This window comes from Cololabis saira, chromosome 7 (genome assembly GCF_033807715.1).
Source record: "Cololabis saira isolate AMF1-May2022 chromosome 7, fColSai1.1, whole genome shotgun sequence".
Taxonomy (NCBI): domain Eukaryota; kingdom Metazoa; phylum Chordata; class Actinopteri; order Beloniformes; family Belonidae; genus Cololabis; species Cololabis saira.
In genome coordinates this window covers 24,945,424-24,964,873 of record NC_084593.1, presented here as the reverse complement: position 1 = coordinate 24,964,873, position 19,450 = coordinate 24,945,424, and the positions used below count along the sequence as shown (strand labels likewise).

Below are 19,450 nucleotides of genomic sequence, written 5' to 3'. Positions count from 1 at the left end.
ATGCATGCCAGGGATATTTAATTAACCTCTAAGTACCTGGAAATTGTATCTTACAAATTTGTATAAAAAGGCATAGTATGTCATCTTTGAACTGTACGGAGCCCCTCTGGTGACATTTGAAAAAAATAAAATAATACGTGGCCACAAGTTAATATCTCGTGGCCACGCATTAATTATCTTGTGGCCACGAGTTATTAATGCGTGGCCACGCATTATTTAATTTTTTTCAAATGTCACCAAAGGGACTCCATAGAACTGAGAGGTATGATGCCAAGAGACAATGTTTAAGACAGCTAGTGAGTAACCAACCTTAGATGTACAAGCAGACAAGTAAGTCAGACTAACCAGAGCCAGGGAGACAACATTACCAATCCATCCCCATCACCTCTAAGCAGAGCCGCCTGGGAGATTTGCGAGGCCCTGTGCGAAATGGCTGGGGGGGGGGTCCTCACGCGTGAGCGTAGCGAAATTTTTGGGTTTTTCGGGTCGGATCGGGTGTCTATATGCGCAATTTTAACTCTCCATTTATCAAAATACTGGATACCTTCCCCTGCCTCATCATCATTTGACTTGCCTCGACGCGGGGCCCCACGGCTGCTTAAGACCCGGTCGGATCGGTGATTTTTATAACAAATTTATCAAACGAGCCTTTCAGAGAGGCATTAAACTCTTCCATTTTCTTTAGTTTTTTTCTTTTTTCATCCCCTGATGGAAATTTCCTGAATCTGTCTCGTTCTCTCGACATTGTGTGACAGTTTGTTCCAACTCCACCCGTCTGGATCAGAGCAGCTTGTGTCTGCGCTTGGTCTGTTGTATTGAACAACAGACGCGCGCATCATTGCACATATATTTATTGATATGCACAGACTAGTACACATTTAGGTCTGTAATGGAACGTGACTGTTGATATTTATAAGGGAAAAAAGGAAAAAAAATAAAAAATTGAAAAAAAAAAAAAAAAAAAAAAAAAAAAACGGCCCATAGCACGAGGCCCCTTGGGGCGCGAGGCCCCGTGCGGTCGCACGGTTCGCACACCCCTTGCGGCGGCCCTGCCTCTAAGAAAATCTAGCTGCTTGGCATTTACTTTAGTCATTGACTTGTACTTCTTTTTTTTTCATCCTTCCTACGACAAACTGCATTTAAACAGCATTGCTGTATGTCATGATACAACAGTACAGTAGACACATCTATGCAGGCAGCCGTTGACAGACACACTGCTACAAAAAAATGCAATAGATGGCTCATTCAATCCTGTTTCTCTTTTGAGTCATCCTGGATTTTATTACGGTTTAAATTGGGAAAATCATAAGGAAAAAAACAACAACACATGTTTTAATACTCTGGTGTGTTTCATGGCAACCCAGTACAACAGTAAAATGGTCTGGTCTTATTTTTGAGAATAAAATTGGCAGTCTAATATTATTCAGGTTGGCGTGTGGATTTGCATTCTTTCTATTTGTAGTCATTAACTTTCAGGTGAGGTACTGCATGCGCTCATGGCAATGTGCAACAAGGATTACTGAGTTTAATTTGCATTAAGAATAAATTTGCACAGCAGTGGAAAACTCTGGACTGGATCTCAAAAGATACAAACCCTGCAAAATAGTGAGGTGGGCTCAAACTGATGGGCTTTATCCCCCCCGTGAACAACCGTTCTTTAGACACGACTACAGAGAAGCGCTGTTGCCTTGTATCTATGTTATAGTCTGACAAATGACAAGTGAGACACCTTTTATCCGCTGATTGAGTATTGGGTTAAGGTTAAGTTTAATAAAAATGAAATGGTGTGATATACTGTGTGTAACAAAAGTCATATGGAACAGTTTCATGCTTTAAAAAAAAACACTTTTATGCAAAATATTTTTAATTCTTTTAGTTTTAATTCCAACAGTGTTCAATAATTTACTTAAGTCAAGAATCTGAATGCTCTTTCCAACATTTAATTCAACAAAGTAAAACAAGTTAGCACGTTCTTATTTAGATATTGACATTCTGTTAGTATAAGATCAGCCAGAATAGCCAGCAATAAGATCAGCAATGTTTGCCAACTGCTTGAGACATTTGAGACGTATTAATATGTTTATACAGTATGACAACAACTTTTTAGGATTCTATGTCTGTGAGGGATTGTTTCTTTCCACTCATGTAAAAATCCTGTAAGTGATCTTTCCCTACCAAGATGTCTGCACTGGTGGATCAGTGTGTCCTGATTGGACACCTTTAGCTTTTCCCGTGCAATCTTAAGTGTCTTGTGAAGTTCATGATATAAACATACATAAACAATAGATGTATGTACTGTATGTGTCTGTAGCACTTAAATGTCTAGTACAAGACTTAACAGCAGCACATTTGTGGGGCACAAAGCACGGAAAAACTAAGGTGGGGGTCACTATAGACGGTTGGTTCAAACTGGAGGTAAAAACACTATCGTCATGCAAATCTTAAAATAAACGTTTTATTCTTGTCTCTTAGCCAGGGTTTTGACTCCTTCTCTTGCGGCCTGAGGCTTCTAGGCTCAGCTCTCCTCTTAAGTCTCATCATGTAAGATAAACATCCTTCGTCCACAAAATCAGACTGTCCTCAAACTACCCAATCAGACTAATCGCAGAGCTGCCGGGAAGGTCAGTCTCCTTTCTGTCAGGTGTGTTTGGATAAAAATGTGACCTTGTTTTTCTGATTGGTTTGGGAGCAAGTTAAAGGTAGTTGAGGACGGCAGGCTGCCAGGCAGTTGGTCTGGAGGAGCTGGTGGTGAAACCTTGGGTCAAAAGCGGAGAGAGTAAGCACAGGGTCAGGAGCTGAAAGAGCCCCATTCATCAGTAAAACCAGAAAAGCAGAAAAATATGTATTTCAAACTCAACATCAGTGATCCAGCGATCTCACAGACTTCTACAAATCCCCGTTTCCCTCCCACTGACACACACGTATGCACATATGCAACACAAACGCAATGCAAACACACACCGAACAACATTACTCCTGACTAACGAGATGGTGGCCACCTCAGCTCCCATTATTAAAGCTTTTATGACATATGCCACTAAGATTTTCTGCTCTCACTTTTACTCTAACTATACTGAATTAAATACACAATGAGCAAAACAGGTACTTACAAGTGATTTAAAGGTGATGGGGGGCAGGAGTGAAGCAGAAACAATTAGGCAGGAATAACTAAAAAGCACTGAGCCCCCTTGACATTTCCCTTGGCTTTGATGCCTGAGGCAGTAAAAGTACTGGGATATTTGCACAGGTTGCGCTTGTAAATGTAAGATTTACATTTTTTTTCACCAAGTGAAATAATTAGACTACATTCAAATGTTTAGCAGCTCACATCTGTGATCATTTTTTTAGGTAATGTACCAGCACCTATTGTTGGTGAAGGGTGTGTCACTGCCTGAGCTGCCACCTTGGTAAAAAGAAAATAGTAAGTTAAACACATCGACAAATGTGTGAATGCACAGTTATTAATTCGTGGAAAAAGTAATAAGTCTCTAAAGAAGAAAAAGCAAGCACACTTATATGGTCTCCTTGCTGATCCTTTAAAATGTCCCTAGCAGCCGTCCACCCAGGTGGCCTTGCAGGAGGCTTATATTCAAGTGCGCCTGAGCTCACTGGCCAGGTGCTGCTGCAGCTCCACGAGAGCCAAACCAAACACCCCTTCAGTCAACTTCTCAGCCCAGCGCTCAAACTCTACCTCGGAGACGGCATCACCTGTGAGGCCTGAGCTCATAAGGCCTGATGTGTGGACATTATAGCTGGCACAGAAAGGTAACTTTGGTAATCTTCAATTTACAAGGCAAACACTTGTTTCCTGCACTCCTGATCTACTGACAGTAGAGGATGTGGTTTGAGGCTGCTCATGTGGTAGACCACAATACTGGTGATGGACCCACCAAGGCTTGCAGAAGCAGATCTTCCCCCTACCCGACTGTGTTTCGAACTAGTTTTCGGATAGGTTATTGAAAAAGTGGTGCACAGTAGGTCAACTGTGCATTTTAAGTACAAGCATTTCATACAGTTGCGCCAGAAGCTGATGAGTTGATGAGTTTTGAGTTCAAGATTCAATCTTTTAATCTTGTATCTAAATCTATTTAAAATGTATTAAAACAAAACAATCAAGATGTGATCAAAGTGTAGACTTTCAGCTTTAGAGGCAATACATGCTGTCATTGTCCAAATGCTTCTGGACCTAGTACTGTACGTACAGCAGATGTGTACGGACCGATCAGAGATCGTTGATCAGAGATCTCCAACATTGTTCTCAGAATCTGTTGCTGTCAAAACCTGCAGTCTGACATTTACAGCTGGTACTTTCACTAACCATTTTATTTCTACTTCGTCTTTCAAACCCTGGTATTTTTAAAGCTTCAGGTGTGTATTGTGCTTGAGGTCACTTTCACTTGTTACATTACATATAGCAGGTGCGACTTAGAGCTGAGGAAAAACAATCACAGTCACACCGCCACAGTAAACATGGTAAAACTTACTTAGTAAGTGATGAAGAGAGCATGCGGATGTGGATTAAAATGTTGCACATAAAGTTGTTTAGGATTGTGATTGATACATCTGTTACTAGTCCTTTCTTCAGGGGTTAGTCAACTATCACAATATCTTTTAGCCATCACTCGTTTATCTGTCTGCTTTTGAAAATCCCTCTGGATCTTTGTTCTTTCATGACAGCTTTGGGAGGTCCAGTGCATCTTTGGCATATGTACTCCTCCAACAGCATGATTAGTATCTGTATACCTGACCACATTTTGCACTCCACCGTTATGTGCTGGATTGTCTTGGGTTGCACTCGTGGTCTTGTCTGGTGTAGATCTTTGCCTCCAATCTTCTGACTAGGAAGGTACATTTCTGGTGAGGCCACAAGTAGAGCCTTTACTGTGTTTTTTGGACCTTAGATCTTTTCCTTATTTCTCCTGCCGATCTGCCTGCCCGCTGATCTCTGTTATTCCCTCTGTGTCCTTTTTACAAAAATTACACTGTATTTGATGAACCATTTGTGAAATCTTTCCGAAATATGAAAAAAAAAACATCAAATAATCTCTAACACAAGGACACTGTTGCACAGAAACGACAGGCGACAAGCTAAATACTCGTAACGTAAAGGTTAAGACTCAAGGTTGGTGCACAGGAGGAAAAAAGAGAATTTCCCTCCAGTCTTGCTCAGATTAGTAAATTGGATTGAGAGGTGGAGTAACATGCAGCTTTACTGGCAGGGCTTCTTTGATTAGAAAGGGGGTAGTGTTCATGATGAAGCAGAGCAGTCGTATTCTGTAACAGCAGCTCCTCCTTTTGCCAAAGCTAACATCTGGTCCAGACCAACACCGAGCGCCGGCCGCACCCCAGTTTCAGCTCTCCTTTCAAGTCATTTTAGCATTTCATTTCATTACTTTATTTCTTCTTACATGCTTTTGTGAAAAGGCACGTAAGCGCGATAAATCAAAGATAAAAACAAATCAGGTTTTACAGGCGATTAAGGTTCTTGAAGTCTATTCTTGGTCTCAGACTGGAAAAGAGATGGAAAGTCAACAGAGGGATTGGAAAGACCACCGCGACTATAAAACAACTTAACTAATAAGTATTATAAAGTCACGAGCTCCCTCCAAAATAAACTTTGAATGTGTTTTATACATCCACCTTTAATTAGGAAGTACAGCACATGTAGTGTTTGAAAAATGATGATGTTCCATGAAACTCTGTTCGCAACCATTTAGAGGAAATTTAGAAACCGGGAGGAACATTAACAACCACCGGCACACAACAGAAGAGAATTAACTTCAACTCTGACAGATTTTAAAGCTCCTATCGATGCTTTTAGTTTCGCATGATTCTTTCTATAAGAAATGTTCTGATGATCAGCAGCCGTCAGGCAACGTGCACTGAGAAGCAAATTTGAAAATGAACATTTACATTAATGACGTGGAGAGATGGAAAAGAGTAATAGGATAAGAGTCTTAAAACTTTTATTTCCAGAAAGTTCCAACAACAGCAACAGTGGCGTGTTACAGCAGAGTGACCACTGACTTTTAATCACGATGGTACCAGAATTAGACGACTGCGGGTTTGACAAGAATATCAGTTAATTAACATAGAGTTTTTTATTCTTAGCTAAAGCCAAACAAGTGACTGTAAAAAATAACCGAGCATTATGTTTATTCAGCTGTTAAGAGTTGCTGAAACCCGGTTCCAGGTGTATTGATAGGCCTCTCACACCAGAAATACCTTTATTACAACATGCTCGGTTAAAGGCTATATTCTTGGTGGGAATGATTTTGGGAGTTTGATGATATAAAAAGAGCAGACATGTGGGCTGCAGGTGGATGTAAGCTCATGTCAGTATTTGTGCGAGTATAAGTATGTGATGTGTTTGTTTTGTGGTGTTGGACGTGGGTGCAGTTGTTGTCGAGCTGCCTAGAAGTTAAAACTCAGCCAATCCAACAGAAAATACTCAAGTCACATCTCACAAGTGATGAAATATCAGAAACTGAGAATGATTTATTTCCTCAAAGCTGCACAGATATATTAATGGCCCTTGTTCTTCTCTTTTTGATGCCTTTGATCAATCTTGAATCCCTTTATGAGAACTTTCAATGCCCACTATTGACTTGAGTTATTTGGCTTTTCGTCAGAAGATATTTAGATGTCCAAGTTGCTCCCTCTAAGAAATATATGTAAATTAATATGTTGATATAAAACTTCAGGTGCACATGAATCGCTTTTTTCTCCCTTTTTTCCCCCCAGCTTGACCTGCCTTAAACCCAGAAGCTGTGCTCCAAAGATGCCGCTGCAGCTGCTGGGCAAACATGCCTGGCCGCACCTCCGTGCCCTTCAGTGAGCGCTCAAACTTCCTTCGGCTTCCTCGCGACCTCTATGCCAACAAGTCTTTACATCAACATTTACAAGGTGGGATGTTTTGCCTTCAAGTGTGTTTACCCACTCCTGACTTCAACAGATCAATTTTATGCCATGTTTAGCCTCGCTAACCTTAGGATGCTTGAACAGTTTGAGATTTGAAGTGAAAAGTCTGTTCTATCATGAATGTAGAGAAAAAGAAGACATTCCGGCCTCTTAAGCAATCAAAGTGCAGTATCTTATTCGTGGCAAAGGCATTGATGTGTTGAAAGTGTGATGATTTGAAATACTGCTGAGTATAACATGTCGTTTCGCCGAATACCCCACCGCACCCTAATGGATAAGCAGAAGTTCTTGTGGCTGGATACAGCTGTACAGCCCAGCAAACACACATGGTTCTGACTGAGGGATGAAAACGCTCCATTGGTCATTCTGCTATGTTTTGCCAGTGTCTGCTGCTTTTTCACACCACTGAAGTATCACCTCTTTCTCAGAAGGCGTGAATGAGGTTGGAAAAAAAATGCTCTTTTGAGCCGTTAGCGCTTTTGGTCCTGAGGCCTTTGTTCATTCAGACTCCATGTTTCTACTGCTGTCCAAAGAAACCTTGAACGTTGGCAAATAAGTTGCCTCTAACGGAGTGAGGGCTCGCCTCTCTGCTCTCTGTGACAGAACTCAGGTCACATTATACAAGATTAAAGCTGGAGACTTTAACAACAAACACATAATTTTGGTAGTTAATTCATCTAAAGAGTCTTCAGATACTTCATATTTTGCTGCTAAATGCTTCTGAATGAGGACTACTACAAGAGCACATTTACATTATTACATTCAACTGCCGGGCTGCCTTTTTGCTCAAAGACAGCTGGGACAGGAAGAAGCAGGTACTGAAAACGGATGGGTGGGTTTAGATTTTTATATGAGTGTAGGTCATTGTGTAGACCTTGATTTAGAAAAATCTGTTTAATAAATCAGTATTTTTCTGCATATTTCAATGCCATGTCTTCCTCTCATTTTGAGATGTTGGATTGTTCACCCACTAAAGCGGAAGATGAAATTGGGAAAGGTAAGTTTCACCCTATGATAATGTGTAGCAGTAGCTAAACTAATTGATAATGTAGTAATGGTATTTGGTGATACACTGGTGTTGTGACAGTCTTTAGCTGGTTAAAAAGAGGCCATAATCTCACATAAATGGTAGTGAAATCACAAGATTCCTTTTTTCTGACGTCTCACAGGTCACAACTCCCTGGTGAACTTCAGAACTTTAATAAGACAAAAATCACACAGTTGCTCATCTCTCTGGTAATAATGATAATTGTCTGATTCTTCACTTGCTCTCTAGTTTGCTGTATCATTGCTGCAGGTATTTGTGCTATCATTATTACAAATTAACAGTTTGTAAATGGTAAATGGTTTTTCCATGTACTTAAGGCAGATGTCACCGCTTTGAATATACACAAGAAAAAGTATCAAATTTGATTCAATTTGGATAAAAGAGAGACAGAGCTGATGTATTCAGCTATGAGTGTTTTATAATGTACAAATTCTATAACCAACAAACATACACTGCTTCATTAGTTACACTAAAATGTGTGGGTTGAACGTGTGACACTGACCTGCACACATTTCTCTTTTTTTCATTCTCAGCATGTAATATGTTCCATGATGAAAAGGCTGAAACTTTCTATTTACAATTTACTTATTTGCATCATGCAAACTGTGAAACATTGCCAATGGTTGTTGTTTTCTGTGGTTGTTTGCCCCAGATGTCATGGCCACCTGCAACGAACAGCCTAATTTTAGAGTGTGAACTCGTGTAAGCTTTAAGGTAGTGAAGTCTAGTTCCAGAGTTAGCTGCAACAAAAAAAGCCTATAAACAAATATCAATCACTCGTATTTTATGCAGTTATATGCAGAACTTCTCTTATTTCTTACTTAGTTTAATCTGCAGCAGGATGAATGTCTACACAGACCGGTGCTGTCAGGTAATGACTCCACTCAGCTGCAGCGAAACTGTGCAGCTCTGCCACTTTCTGTTGACCCATAGGAGGATTTGCTTCTTTGACGCCTGCTCAAAGATGCTATCGTGCACCGGGAAGTCTGCTCTGTCTCTCTCCTCAACTCTGCAGCACTCATAAAACAGCAGGAATAGTAGGAGAGTGTTTGCGACTGCTGTGGAGTGGAGTGGGGAACAGTGTCCGTGATTGTGACTGCAGGGCCCCTCAGCCGCCCTGAAGCTCAAATCTCCCCCACACAGCATGTTTTTGAGTCGGGGTCTTTTTCTGTAGACTCTCTGTCAACTATGTCTAAACCTGGTTAAATGTTAAGTTTCTTTTTTTTCTTTAAATTTCATCTAATTTGTTAAATTAGAAGTTCTTTCATCAAAGACCATGAAAAAGAAATGGTGAAGAGGAGGGTGGATGATGTGATCATTTAGGAACAAAAGCTTACTTCAACACCAGTAGAAGAAAAGCAAAAAGAAATGCAACATAGCCACAGCCAGAAAATACGTAATTGTGCAGAGTACTGTTCAGAGTTTACAAACACATTACTAATGGGAGGTTTAAACTCGTCATTAACACCTCAAGTAGTAGAAATACTTCAGTGTGTGTTTTCGGGAGGTGGGACGCTAATGTTATTTCAGTGGGCCAGCAAGGCAAATGGGCGGGATTAATTGGACCACTAGGGAGACTGAAGTACTTTCAAAGGGTGCTGACACAGTTGGGAGAGTCAGAGAGGATTGGCACTACACTTTCCACCGATGTTTTGGATTGCTGAACAGCTACTCAAGTGTGCCAATGGTCATCTGTGCCATTTAATTTTCTCTCCGTGTATTTCACTGTGAAATAATTTGGAGACAATACTTGAAACAGTACCAGGTTTCAGTGATAAAGTGTCACAGAAACCATGGCAACGACAGCTCTGACTGGTTTCTCAATGATGAGCCTGCTCAGCCTCGGCTACCTGACCTGGGACCAGTCGAGCCCTAACCAGGTGGAAAATACACGTGAACAAGCTTTTAATGGATCTCCTGACCTGCAACGTCCTCATATAATCTTCATCATGACTGATGACCAGGGCTTCAACGACATCGGATATCACAGCTCAGACATCAAGACACCAGTGCTGGACAAACTTGCTGCAGATGGAGTAAAGCTGGAGAATTATTACATCCAGCCTATCTGCACCCCGTCCCGAAGTCAGTTCATCACCGGCAGGTAGAAAGCTTCTCTTTAGACTAGCATTGCTTCCTATTCTTTATTTGAACAAGATTATAGACTAATGATACACATATTTGCTGAGTTTATGGCAACATATGTCTTACAGTTGTCTGATTAAAGAAATAAACTTATTGGGTGTATTTTACAAGACAATAAGGCATTTGCTAAAACAGTTATGATGGTAGAATAAAGATGTGTGGCACCAAAATTACTTGGATAGGGACACTTGGGATATTTGTTTATGGGATATGTCGTTTGGTTGAAATGAGAAAATAAATGGAGGGTAAGATGGGAGGCATTTTTTAAATGTTCTCTTTGAAAATACTTATTCCAATTGTGATTCAGAGTAAGGAGAGGTCATTTTGACTGGATATTTTGAACAGATTTAGTTTATTAGTGTTAGCTTTGTGAAATCTTTAATTAGAAATAGTACAAAGGCATGATATTCACTATTGAAACTAAAAACATTTTTTTTTTCTGAATTTTTTTTTTTTTTTAAATACTTGGAACAGGTTTGTGTTTATCACTTCTTTCAACAATAACAGTCCAATTTATTTAATTTATATCTTGGTGCATGATAACACCTTTTTTCCCAAACTATGTGAAATACATTTCAACCCACAGTAGAGATTTCCACTACTGAGTGAATAGTTATAACGCTGCCATGCACCACTGGTTGTTGTCATTAGTGCTCAGAGATCTGAAGCTTGTCATGATGTTAGGTACTGTACTGCTGATAATGAGAGTCTAATGACCTAGCTGCACGTGTTTTTTTCATGGAATTAAATATATCTAATATTGCAGGTATCAAATTCATACTGGTCTTCAGCACTCCATCATCCGGCCCCGCCAGCCCAACTGCCTTCCCTTTGACCAGGTCACGCTTCCTCAGAGGCTTCAGGAGCTTGGCTATTCCACCCACATGGTAGGAAAGTGGCATCTGGGCTTCTACAAGAAGGAATGTTTGCCCACTCGACGCGGATTTGACACATACTTTGGCTCCCTAACAGGCAGTGTGAACTATTACACCTATGACTCCTGTGACGGTCCCGGACTGTGTGGCTTCGACCTCCACGAGGGGGAATCAGTCGCCTGGGATCAGAGGGGCAAATACTCCACCCATCTATACACGCAGAGAGTCCGCAAGATCCTGGCAACCCACGATCCTCAGTCTCAGCCGCTCTTCATCTTCCTTTCTTTCCAAGCTGTTCACACACCCCTACAGTCTCCGCGGGAGTATATCTACCCGTATCGCGGGCTGGAGAATGTTGCACGTAGGAAATATGCTGCAATGGTATCAACTGTAGATGAGGCTGTTCGTAACATAACGTACGCTCTTCGTAAGTATGGCTACTACCAGAACAGTGTTCTCATCTTCTCCACTGACAATGGTGGCCAGCCGTTATCTGGCGGCAGCAACTGGCCACTCCGAGGACGTAAAGGCACCTACTGGGAGGGCGGTGTCCGGGGTCTTGGTTTTGTCCACAGTCCTCTGTTACATAGGAAGAGGAGGGTGAGCAAAGCTTTGGTACACATTACCGACTGGTATCCCACTCTCGTGGGATTAGCAGGTGGCAATGCATCTTTGACTGAGGGACTGGATGGGTATAATGTTTGGGAGGCCATCAGCGAAGGGAAGGAGTCGCCCAGATTAGAGATCCTCCACAACATTGATCCTCTGTATAACCATGCTCGAAGTGGCTCTCTGCAGAAGGGACATGGGATATGGAACACGGCCATCCAGGCCTCCATACGAACGGGAGACTGGAAGCTCCTGACGGGAGACCCTGGTTACGGAGACTGGATTCCACCGCAGATTCTTCCAGGTTTCCCTGGCAGCTGGTGGAACCTGGAACGCAACGCCGCACCCCGCAAATCCGTGTGGCTTTTCAACATTTCTAGGGATCCGTATGAACGCGTTGATCTTTCTGAGCAGAGGCCAGATGTTGTAAAGGAACTGTTAGCGAGGCTGGTGTACTACAACCGCACTGCAGTGCCGGTGCGGTACCCGTCAGAGGACGCCCGGGCTGACCCTCAGCTCAATGGAGGGGCCTGGGTGCCATGGGTGGGAGATGAGGAGGAAGACAGCTGGGACAGAGTTTACCTGAGAAAGAACATGGACTGGAAGAAGAAGCTTAAACTGTCCAAAAGCCGGTCATTTTTCAGAAGACTCAACACAAGGATCATGTCCAACAGAATATAGATAGAAAATGACTGAAATAAAATAAAACTGTGTTTTTTACAAAAAGTGAGCTGTAGACACTCAGCTGCTGCCACATGTCTTTGAATCTAATGATGTCTCTAAAGTGATTATTATTCTTTCATTTAGAAAAATATTAAAAGTTTGCAGGTAAATGTGTTTTACAGAAAAAAATGATTTTGCCCATAATTTAATGAAAAATAAAACAAGACCCCAGAGAAGTAGAAAAGTCTTCCATGTGTCTGTAAATTAAAATTTATATTCTCAAACTTTCTGCAAATTTTTTTTTGACAAAAGTCAAGTAAAGAGGAATGAAGCGCATTTTACACAAAACACTACTGAAATCTTTTCAGTAGAAGTAAAACAGCATAAAATTTCTTATGCTTTGATATTGTTTTTAGTTATTTTTCAACTAAGTAAGAATTTTTTATGCTTACTTATTAAATTGTCATGCCCATTTGTAAAATGTTAGATATAATAGAGGAAACTCACTTGGAGACTGGGCAGTCTTTGTTTTTGGATTTCCTGAGGGAGAGAAACGAGGCTCTAGACAGGATAAGAGGACACAGGTGCTTCATGTTCAAAGTCAACTTTTACAGTACATGGTGTTCTGTTGTAGACACTGTACTGCTGTTTTGGCTTCGTTCTCACTCAAAAACCACTCTTTAATGTTCTGTTTACGAGACAGATGCTGCGCTGAACTTATAATACAGCCTATACACTAAATACACACACTTTCAGATTCCAGACACACACCTAACTTTTCTGTCCGTGGCCTCCGCCTTCCTGTCAGCCCCCACCCCTCATGTCATTCACAGGATTGTTGCTTTACTATTACATTACAGCACAAGCAGGAGCTCAGACTTTGGTCCAGGTGACGGGAGAAACCCTGGCAGCTCCTCTTACTACGAGGGAGAAAAGAAAAAAGAACATTCCTGCTGGCTTCTATTTCCCGCTTTAGCTGGATCCCTGTTCCAAAAAATCCCATCTGGAGGTGTATGAGGTTCTCATTTGTGCCAAAAAATATGTTCACACACACACACACACACACACACACACACACACACACACACACACACACACACACACACACACACACACACACACACACACACACACACACACACACACACACACACACACACACAAGGTTTTAAGGATGTTTTTGGTCACAGTTCATTGAGGTAAATTAAAAACAAGTAAACATTTTAATTTATTATCAAACAACTTTAAGCACTAATAGATGTGAGGATATTATGAGAACTTGTTCAAGTAATTTGTGATGTGTGTTTGGTCATTTTGAAGGTTCAAATTATACTGATAAAGGATAAACTCAAGCTAAAAGGGAAATAGCCATGCTATCTCTAACTGAAAGGGAGTAAAATGCCACACAACCTATTGTTTCCTGTGACCTGGCAAGAGGAAGCCCTTTAACCTGTTTCAGGCCTTTGAAAGGTCTACTGTTAATGCTTAACTTGACCCTTTCTTACGAGCCTATAAACCGAAATCCTCAGTGGAAATCTTGGATGATACATTAAAAGGTAGGCTGATTATACCACAATGCATGCTGGCTAGTTTTGTGGCATTAGTTTGTCATATTACAGATCATAAAGGACTTCACATCCTCAGCATCATAGCTCTTGTTGACTGTATTTATATTATGTTATCTTACTATTGAAGTCTGTGCTGATGTGAAGCCCCAACGGTTTTAAATCTCTAAAGGGACACTGGATTTCTATCTTCACTACTCATTTGGGACAGGTTTGCTTTACTGAATTTCATAAGCCTTTAAACTGATAATATGATGTTGATAACTGGGAAGTGTAAATTGGAGGCTGAACCATTAAAAAAGCTAGATCACAAATACCCTGAAAATAATTATTGTAATTAAATGATAGGAAAATGTAAACAAACTGATAAGTGTAAGAAAAATCAGCTTTAAAAGGATTTGATTGTGTTTGGAATCTTCTGTACAGAATACATTTTGATCCCAACTCTTATTGATTAAGTACCACAACTGAGTTGTTTTTACTTTTACCACAGCACAACTCCTCATCTCCCTCTATAGATGTGTGGTGGAGAATCTTCTGTGCTCCGGCATCAACATGTGGTACAGAAACTTCACTGCGGCAGAGAGGAAAGCTCTGCGGAGGGGGATGAAGGCTGCACAGAGAACCGTTGGAGCCCGCCTACTCACCATCACGGACATATACACCTCCAGATGCAGGAAGAGGGGCACCTACATCTAAACACCCCACTCACCCAGCCAACACACCTCAGGGAGGAGGTTGAGAAGCATTAACTGTAAAACCACCAGACTGAGAAACAGCTTAATTCTCGAAGCTGTAAGACTCTTGAAAACAAATGGACAAAAATTGCCACTATAGCTAAAATCAGTACTGACACTTTACTGAACACTCACTTTATCAATGCTGGTCATCAAGCCTTCATTTTACTGCTATAATTATAATCTATCATATCTACACTCCACATATTATTTAATACACACCATATTTTTACTTGGTTGCACTCTTCTACATTTCATTATTTGTACTTTTACTTCTTTTCTAATTTATATTATTTTATTACTTGTTACTATTGGATTAACCAGGACCGTGCGTACACAATTTTGGTTCACCTCATGCAAATGTGATGCGAATGACAAAGTTTCCTTGAATCCTTGGACTCTTAAAACTCTCTGGGTCGGTTAGTCTAAAACGCAAAGCATCTATTTTCTATGTGTTGCAGTGAGCACCCTGTTTGGCTGCCTCTCCTGCAGGAGACCACCAATAACATGTTATTGGTGGCCTTCCTACATCAGTTACTGCCAGTCATGCGCCGCAGACAGAGAAAACTGGAGAGTGATCCTTCATAAAGTGAATCTGTGTAAGGGGGCTGGATAAGGGCTGAGTTGATCTGCATTTGGAGTTCAGAAGGCCAGTTTGCTTATGCAATCATTTAATTGTATAAGCAGAAAGCTGTTTAAAAAAACCCAACAAAAAACAAGGAAGCTCCTAGTAACTTTGGTTCGTATTGTAATCAATAGTCCAACTTCTGAAAAGACAATTTGCAATTTGGAACATTTGGTATTTGGGAAAATTATTATATAAGACTTTTAAAATACTGCTGGACTGTCTGATGTAGCTGCCAAGATGGCTGTCACTGCAAGCCCTCAGTGGCGTCACACGTGCTGGTTTATTACAATCTGGGGAAATCCAACAGCATGGTCCGGGGCGCCACAGTCAAACTTTAACCTGTGATGTCAAACAAAGCAAAGGCACATTGGAACTGCAAATGACCCTCATTTGATCAGCTTGTATTCTGCTATTTTTCCCACTTTCTCACTGCTTAGGCATTATGCTGTTGCGGAATCAAGCCGATGACATGACATTGATTTAGTTTCACAGATCTGTATTTGACAAAGAGCAAAAAAAGGTTTGTCTTTTCCATGCAGAGATTATTCCTTTTAAGAACTACTTTACAACAGCATCCTGCTACAGTTACAAGGGGAAGTAAGACGTTTAAGTCACTTCCTTCCTTTTTTTTTCCATCCAAACATCGTTGCTACTCACTTATGTTTCCTGTCAGTATCGTGAGCACATCTGAAAGCTGAGCTTAATCACAGAATTATTAGTGCTATCTGGGCCCAGATCCAAACTTTTTTTTCTCTTTTTTAAATGCATTTCTTTCATAACCACTAGAAGACAGAACAGTATGAAGCATTTTCTTCTTCTTGTGATCTTAGCTGGAGAAACTCATGGTAAGATCATCATCATACAGAAACACACACAACCATTGCTGCAGCGAGACCGATTTTTCATTCTCTTTTATCGCAATTTCCCCAGCGTTCTTCCAGATTTCTGAGAGTCATTGTAACGCCACCCAGAATGCATCAACGTGCTCTGCTTCTCTGGGAGGGTCCGTGTACATCCAGCTGATGACCAATGCCAGCAACTACTTGGTGGAATGTGTGAAAAAGATTCCCAGAGGATCCATGAAAGTGTTCACTTTGAAGAAAGGAAAGGTGACTATCGATGTAGCTTTAAGAAACAGAGCAGAGTTTTTCATTTACAACGGGACTTTGAAGATCACCAGCTTGGAGAAGAATGACTCTGGTCTATACAGCGTGGAGGTCTTTGATAACAATGGGATGAAAGTGAAAAGTCTTTCCTTTCTTTTGAACCTGGATGATAAAGGCAAGTATTAATTCATGTATCATCAGCTTTCAACTTGTTCATTGGCTTAAGTGCTATTTATTCTTTTCAAAACTAATAAGACATGAATTATTATACTACTGCTTCCTCCCGCTGTAAAAAAAACAACAAAACCAAACAAAACAAGCATTTAGGCTGATTTATGGTCTAAACTGAGCAAAGGTGTGAGTGTGTATGATTGTTTGTCTGTACTGGTGGTTGTATCCGGCCTCTCGCCTGACTTAAGCATCCATAGACTATAAATGGATATAGTAAGTGGGGCAGGAAATAGATGTATGGAAACATTATGAGTAACTGCAAATCAAGAACACAACATATTTTTGCAGCTCGTTTTTATCAAGAGAGAAAAAAAGCATAAGTTTGACATTAACAGTCTTAATAAAAGCAGTGAAGTCGAGGTGCTGGGTGTGGTGTAGTCACAGGAACTTCTGTGGTTTAACAGATCCTTTCAGAATTTGTTGCTTTGAATGTTTGATTTTTTTTACTTTGATTTATTTCTTTATTTGTTGCTTTTGTTGCCTTTACTACTTTCCACAATACCTTGGTCAGTGTTGAGATTTTTGAAGTGTGAGGCTCTTTAACACTTATAACACTTTCCTGCACTTTTAAAACATGTTACTTCATATGTATTGCCATATAAACTGAGGACACGTTAGCAGTAGAAAGGTCAAAGGGGTTTAGGCACTCTCTCATTTCTCATCTTATTCTTTTCACAGTTGGCAGAATTGTCAATAACTGTGATAGGCAAGACTTTCTGTATGAAAGAAATAGAAAAGTGTGTACCAAATAACTGTATATGTACACAAACTATACAATATAATATCAAGTACACATAACTTTACTATAAAATAGTTTTTCTCTGTCCTGGTTTATACAAAATATATATTATATGGGTCTACTTGTTGTCTGTTTCCTCAGAATTCCTTCTTCGTATCCTGATCCTAGTTTGTATAGCAGTGGGTGCTCTTCTGATTCTGATTCTTCTGATATGTTGCTGTGTGTGCCGGAAAAGGAGGAGCCAAAGGTGATCTGGTAATGCGACAAATAAAGATAATCAATAATGGCTTCACTCACTGTAATGCTACCAGAAATTGTGCAACTGTAACAGTGTTTTGTTCTGCTTTAACTTTGTTTTTTTTCTTCTCCTTATTATTAACAGGCGAATAACTGAGAGCAAAGACCTTTGGTGTGAGGGTGGACTATTATAACTCAGCAAGAGTGAACATCAACAGTGGATACAGAACCAAAGGCTTTGAATATCAGTGACAAAGAGGAATTTTAGCTCCTCCGGGAAGGTTTTTCTCTGGTTTGTGATCAAACAAAGTATGAATCTTAGTGTTATCTGTCCCATCGTCCAGTGATCATGTAATTTCAGGTTACTTATGAGTATGATATGCTATAAATCTGTGTTTATATTTGAGCAGGACCTTGTTATACAATAAATAAAGGGCTGTTGGGCATAACCCATGTACCAGAGTTTTATCTTTTTTTCATTTGCAAGAAGGTGTAACATTTTCTTCTTCCTCATTCAGTTTTTAATCCAGATGATTTGTTTACATTGTCATCCTTTACACATGTTAAACTCTTGAAATGAGTAAAAACTGAACAGTGTGTGCAGGTAGCACCAGGAGTTTGCTAATTAAAGTAACTGTGCGTCAGTCACTTTGATGTAGTGACATAGGCAGAATACAACTGAGGGCGATAGGAAAACAGGATCATTGTGTCTGGGTGGTGGTTGTATTGATGTAACAAGTGCCATGCCAATCACGTCTTGTCTTGTTTGATAAAAACGTGGATGGAACAAATGAAAATTCAGAAATCCTCTCAAAAGATCTGCTAAAATGATCTGCTTATGTTGGTAAAATAAATATATATAGATTCAGTGGTTTAAATAGGACAAAGTATTATAATATAGTTTAGTACACCTGGGACAAATTCTTGTCATACAAATAGTTTTCCTATTTTTGGATCTCAGAATTTCTTTATTCTTTTCTTCAATCACCATCATCACCACTATCAAAATGATTGTGGATTAGATGGTGTTGTGATGGCCTCTGCTACTGTGCGAAACCTTGGTGTTATTTTCAGGATCAGGATTTGTCGTTAACAGTATATTAATCAGGGTTGTAAAACAGCATGTTTCTCCGTAATATCGCAAAGATTAGGAACATCCTCTCCCAGAGTGATGCGGAAAAACTAATTCATGCGTTTGTATCTTCAATCTTCTAGACTATATGTGTATATGTATTATGTATGTATATGTGTATATGTGTATATGTATGTATTATTAGCAGGATGTCCAAGTAGTTCGCTAAATAGGCTCCAGCTGATCCAAAATGCAGCTGCGTGAGTGCTGACAGGAATCAACAAGACAGACCACGTCTCTCCGGTGTTTTCCTCCCTCCATTGGTTCCCCGTAAAACTCAGAATCCAATTCAAAATGTTATTACTTGCGTATTAAGCCCAAAACGGCCTAGCTCTGCAATATTTGCAAGACCTGATAGTACCTTATGTCCCTAATCGAATTCTCCGTTCTCAAAGTGCAGGTTTACTCGTAGTTCTTAGAATATCCAAATGTAGATTAGGAGGACCTTCTGCTATCAGGCACCGTTACTATGGAACCAACTTCCAGTTTGGGTTAAGGAGGCTGACACCACCTCCACCTTTAAAACCAAACTTAAAACGTTTGTTTAGTAAAGCCTATAGTTAGTGTAAACTTTAGTGTGTTAGGGCCAGCAGTCATAGCTGCAGCTATAGAACAAGACTAAAACTGTTTGTCTTAAAGATAGCTTCGTTGTAGAGATGCTGCTACGCTGATCCTACATGATCCACTTAGCGGTGCCCATCACCCTTCTTTCTCTTTACTTTCTTCAGATCAACCCTCATTTATTAATTAAAGGTATCTCATCACCATAATTATTGTCCATTGTTCTTGTAGTTTTTTGTGCTGGTCTGCCCCC

The 19,450-nt window shown here is 40.3% G+C and overlaps 2 protein-coding genes across 3 annotated transcripts; both read left to right on the top strand.

The window, feature by feature from the left end:
* The first annotated feature begins 9,662 nt into the window (after positions 1-9,662).
* Positions 9,663-12,507, top strand: arsia (arylsulfatase family, member Ia). The gene is made up of 2 exons (XM_061726271.1): positions 9,663-10,073; positions 10,881-12,507. Exons 1-2 carry the CDS (start codon positions 9,763-9,765, stop codon positions 12,277-12,279), a joined length of 1,710 nt encoding a protein of 569 aa, XP_061582255.1. The 5' UTR covers positions 9,663-9,762; the 3' UTR covers positions 12,280-12,507.
* Positions 12,508-15,859: 3,352 nt separating this feature from the next.
* si:zfos-741a10.3 (uncharacterized protein LOC796591 homolog) lies at positions 15,860-18,341 on the top strand. Of its 2 annotated transcripts, XM_061726270.1 has the most exons (4): positions 15,860-16,036; positions 16,122-16,472; positions 17,409-17,514; positions 17,650-18,035. In XM_061726270.1, exons 1-4 carry the CDS (start codon positions 15,991-15,993, stop codon positions 17,696-17,698), a joined length of 552 nt encoding a protein of 183 aa, XP_061582254.1. In that variant the 5' UTR covers positions 15,860-15,990; the 3' UTR covers positions 17,699-18,035. The 2 variants fall into 2 exon arrangements, 1 of the variants encoding a protein (XP_061582254.1); XR_009782920.1 differs by lacking the exons at positions 15,860-16,036; positions 16,122-16,472 and having other exon boundaries at positions 17,411-17,522; positions 17,650-18,341.
* The last annotated feature ends 1,109 nt before the right edge of the window (positions 18,342-19,450 follow it).

What these genes read in the sequence shown, in the direction of transcription:
- arsia (XM_061726271.1), top strand. Translation starts at nt 9,763, where the DNA reads ATGGCAACGACAGCTCTGACTGGTTTCTCAATGATGAGCCTGCTCAGC. An exon ending in AGTCAGTTCATCACCGGCAG is followed by an intron (nt 10,074 to 10,880) that starts GTAGAAAGCTTC and finishes CTAATATTGCAG; the next exon opens with GTATCAAATTCATACTGGTC.
- si:zfos-741a10.3 (XM_061726270.1), top strand. Translation starts at nt 15,991, where the DNA reads ATGAAGCATTTTCTTCTTCTTGTGATCTTAGCTGGAGAAACTCATG. An exon ending in TTTGAACCTGGATGATAAAG is followed by an intron (nt 16,473 to 17,408) that starts GCAAGTATTAAT and finishes CTGTTTCCTCAG; the next exon opens with AATTCCTTCTTCGTATCCTG. An exon ending in CGGAAAAGGAGGAGCCAAAG is followed by an intron (nt 17,515 to 17,649) that starts GTGATCTGGTAA and finishes TATTATTAACAG; the next exon opens with GCGAATAACTGAGAGCAAAG.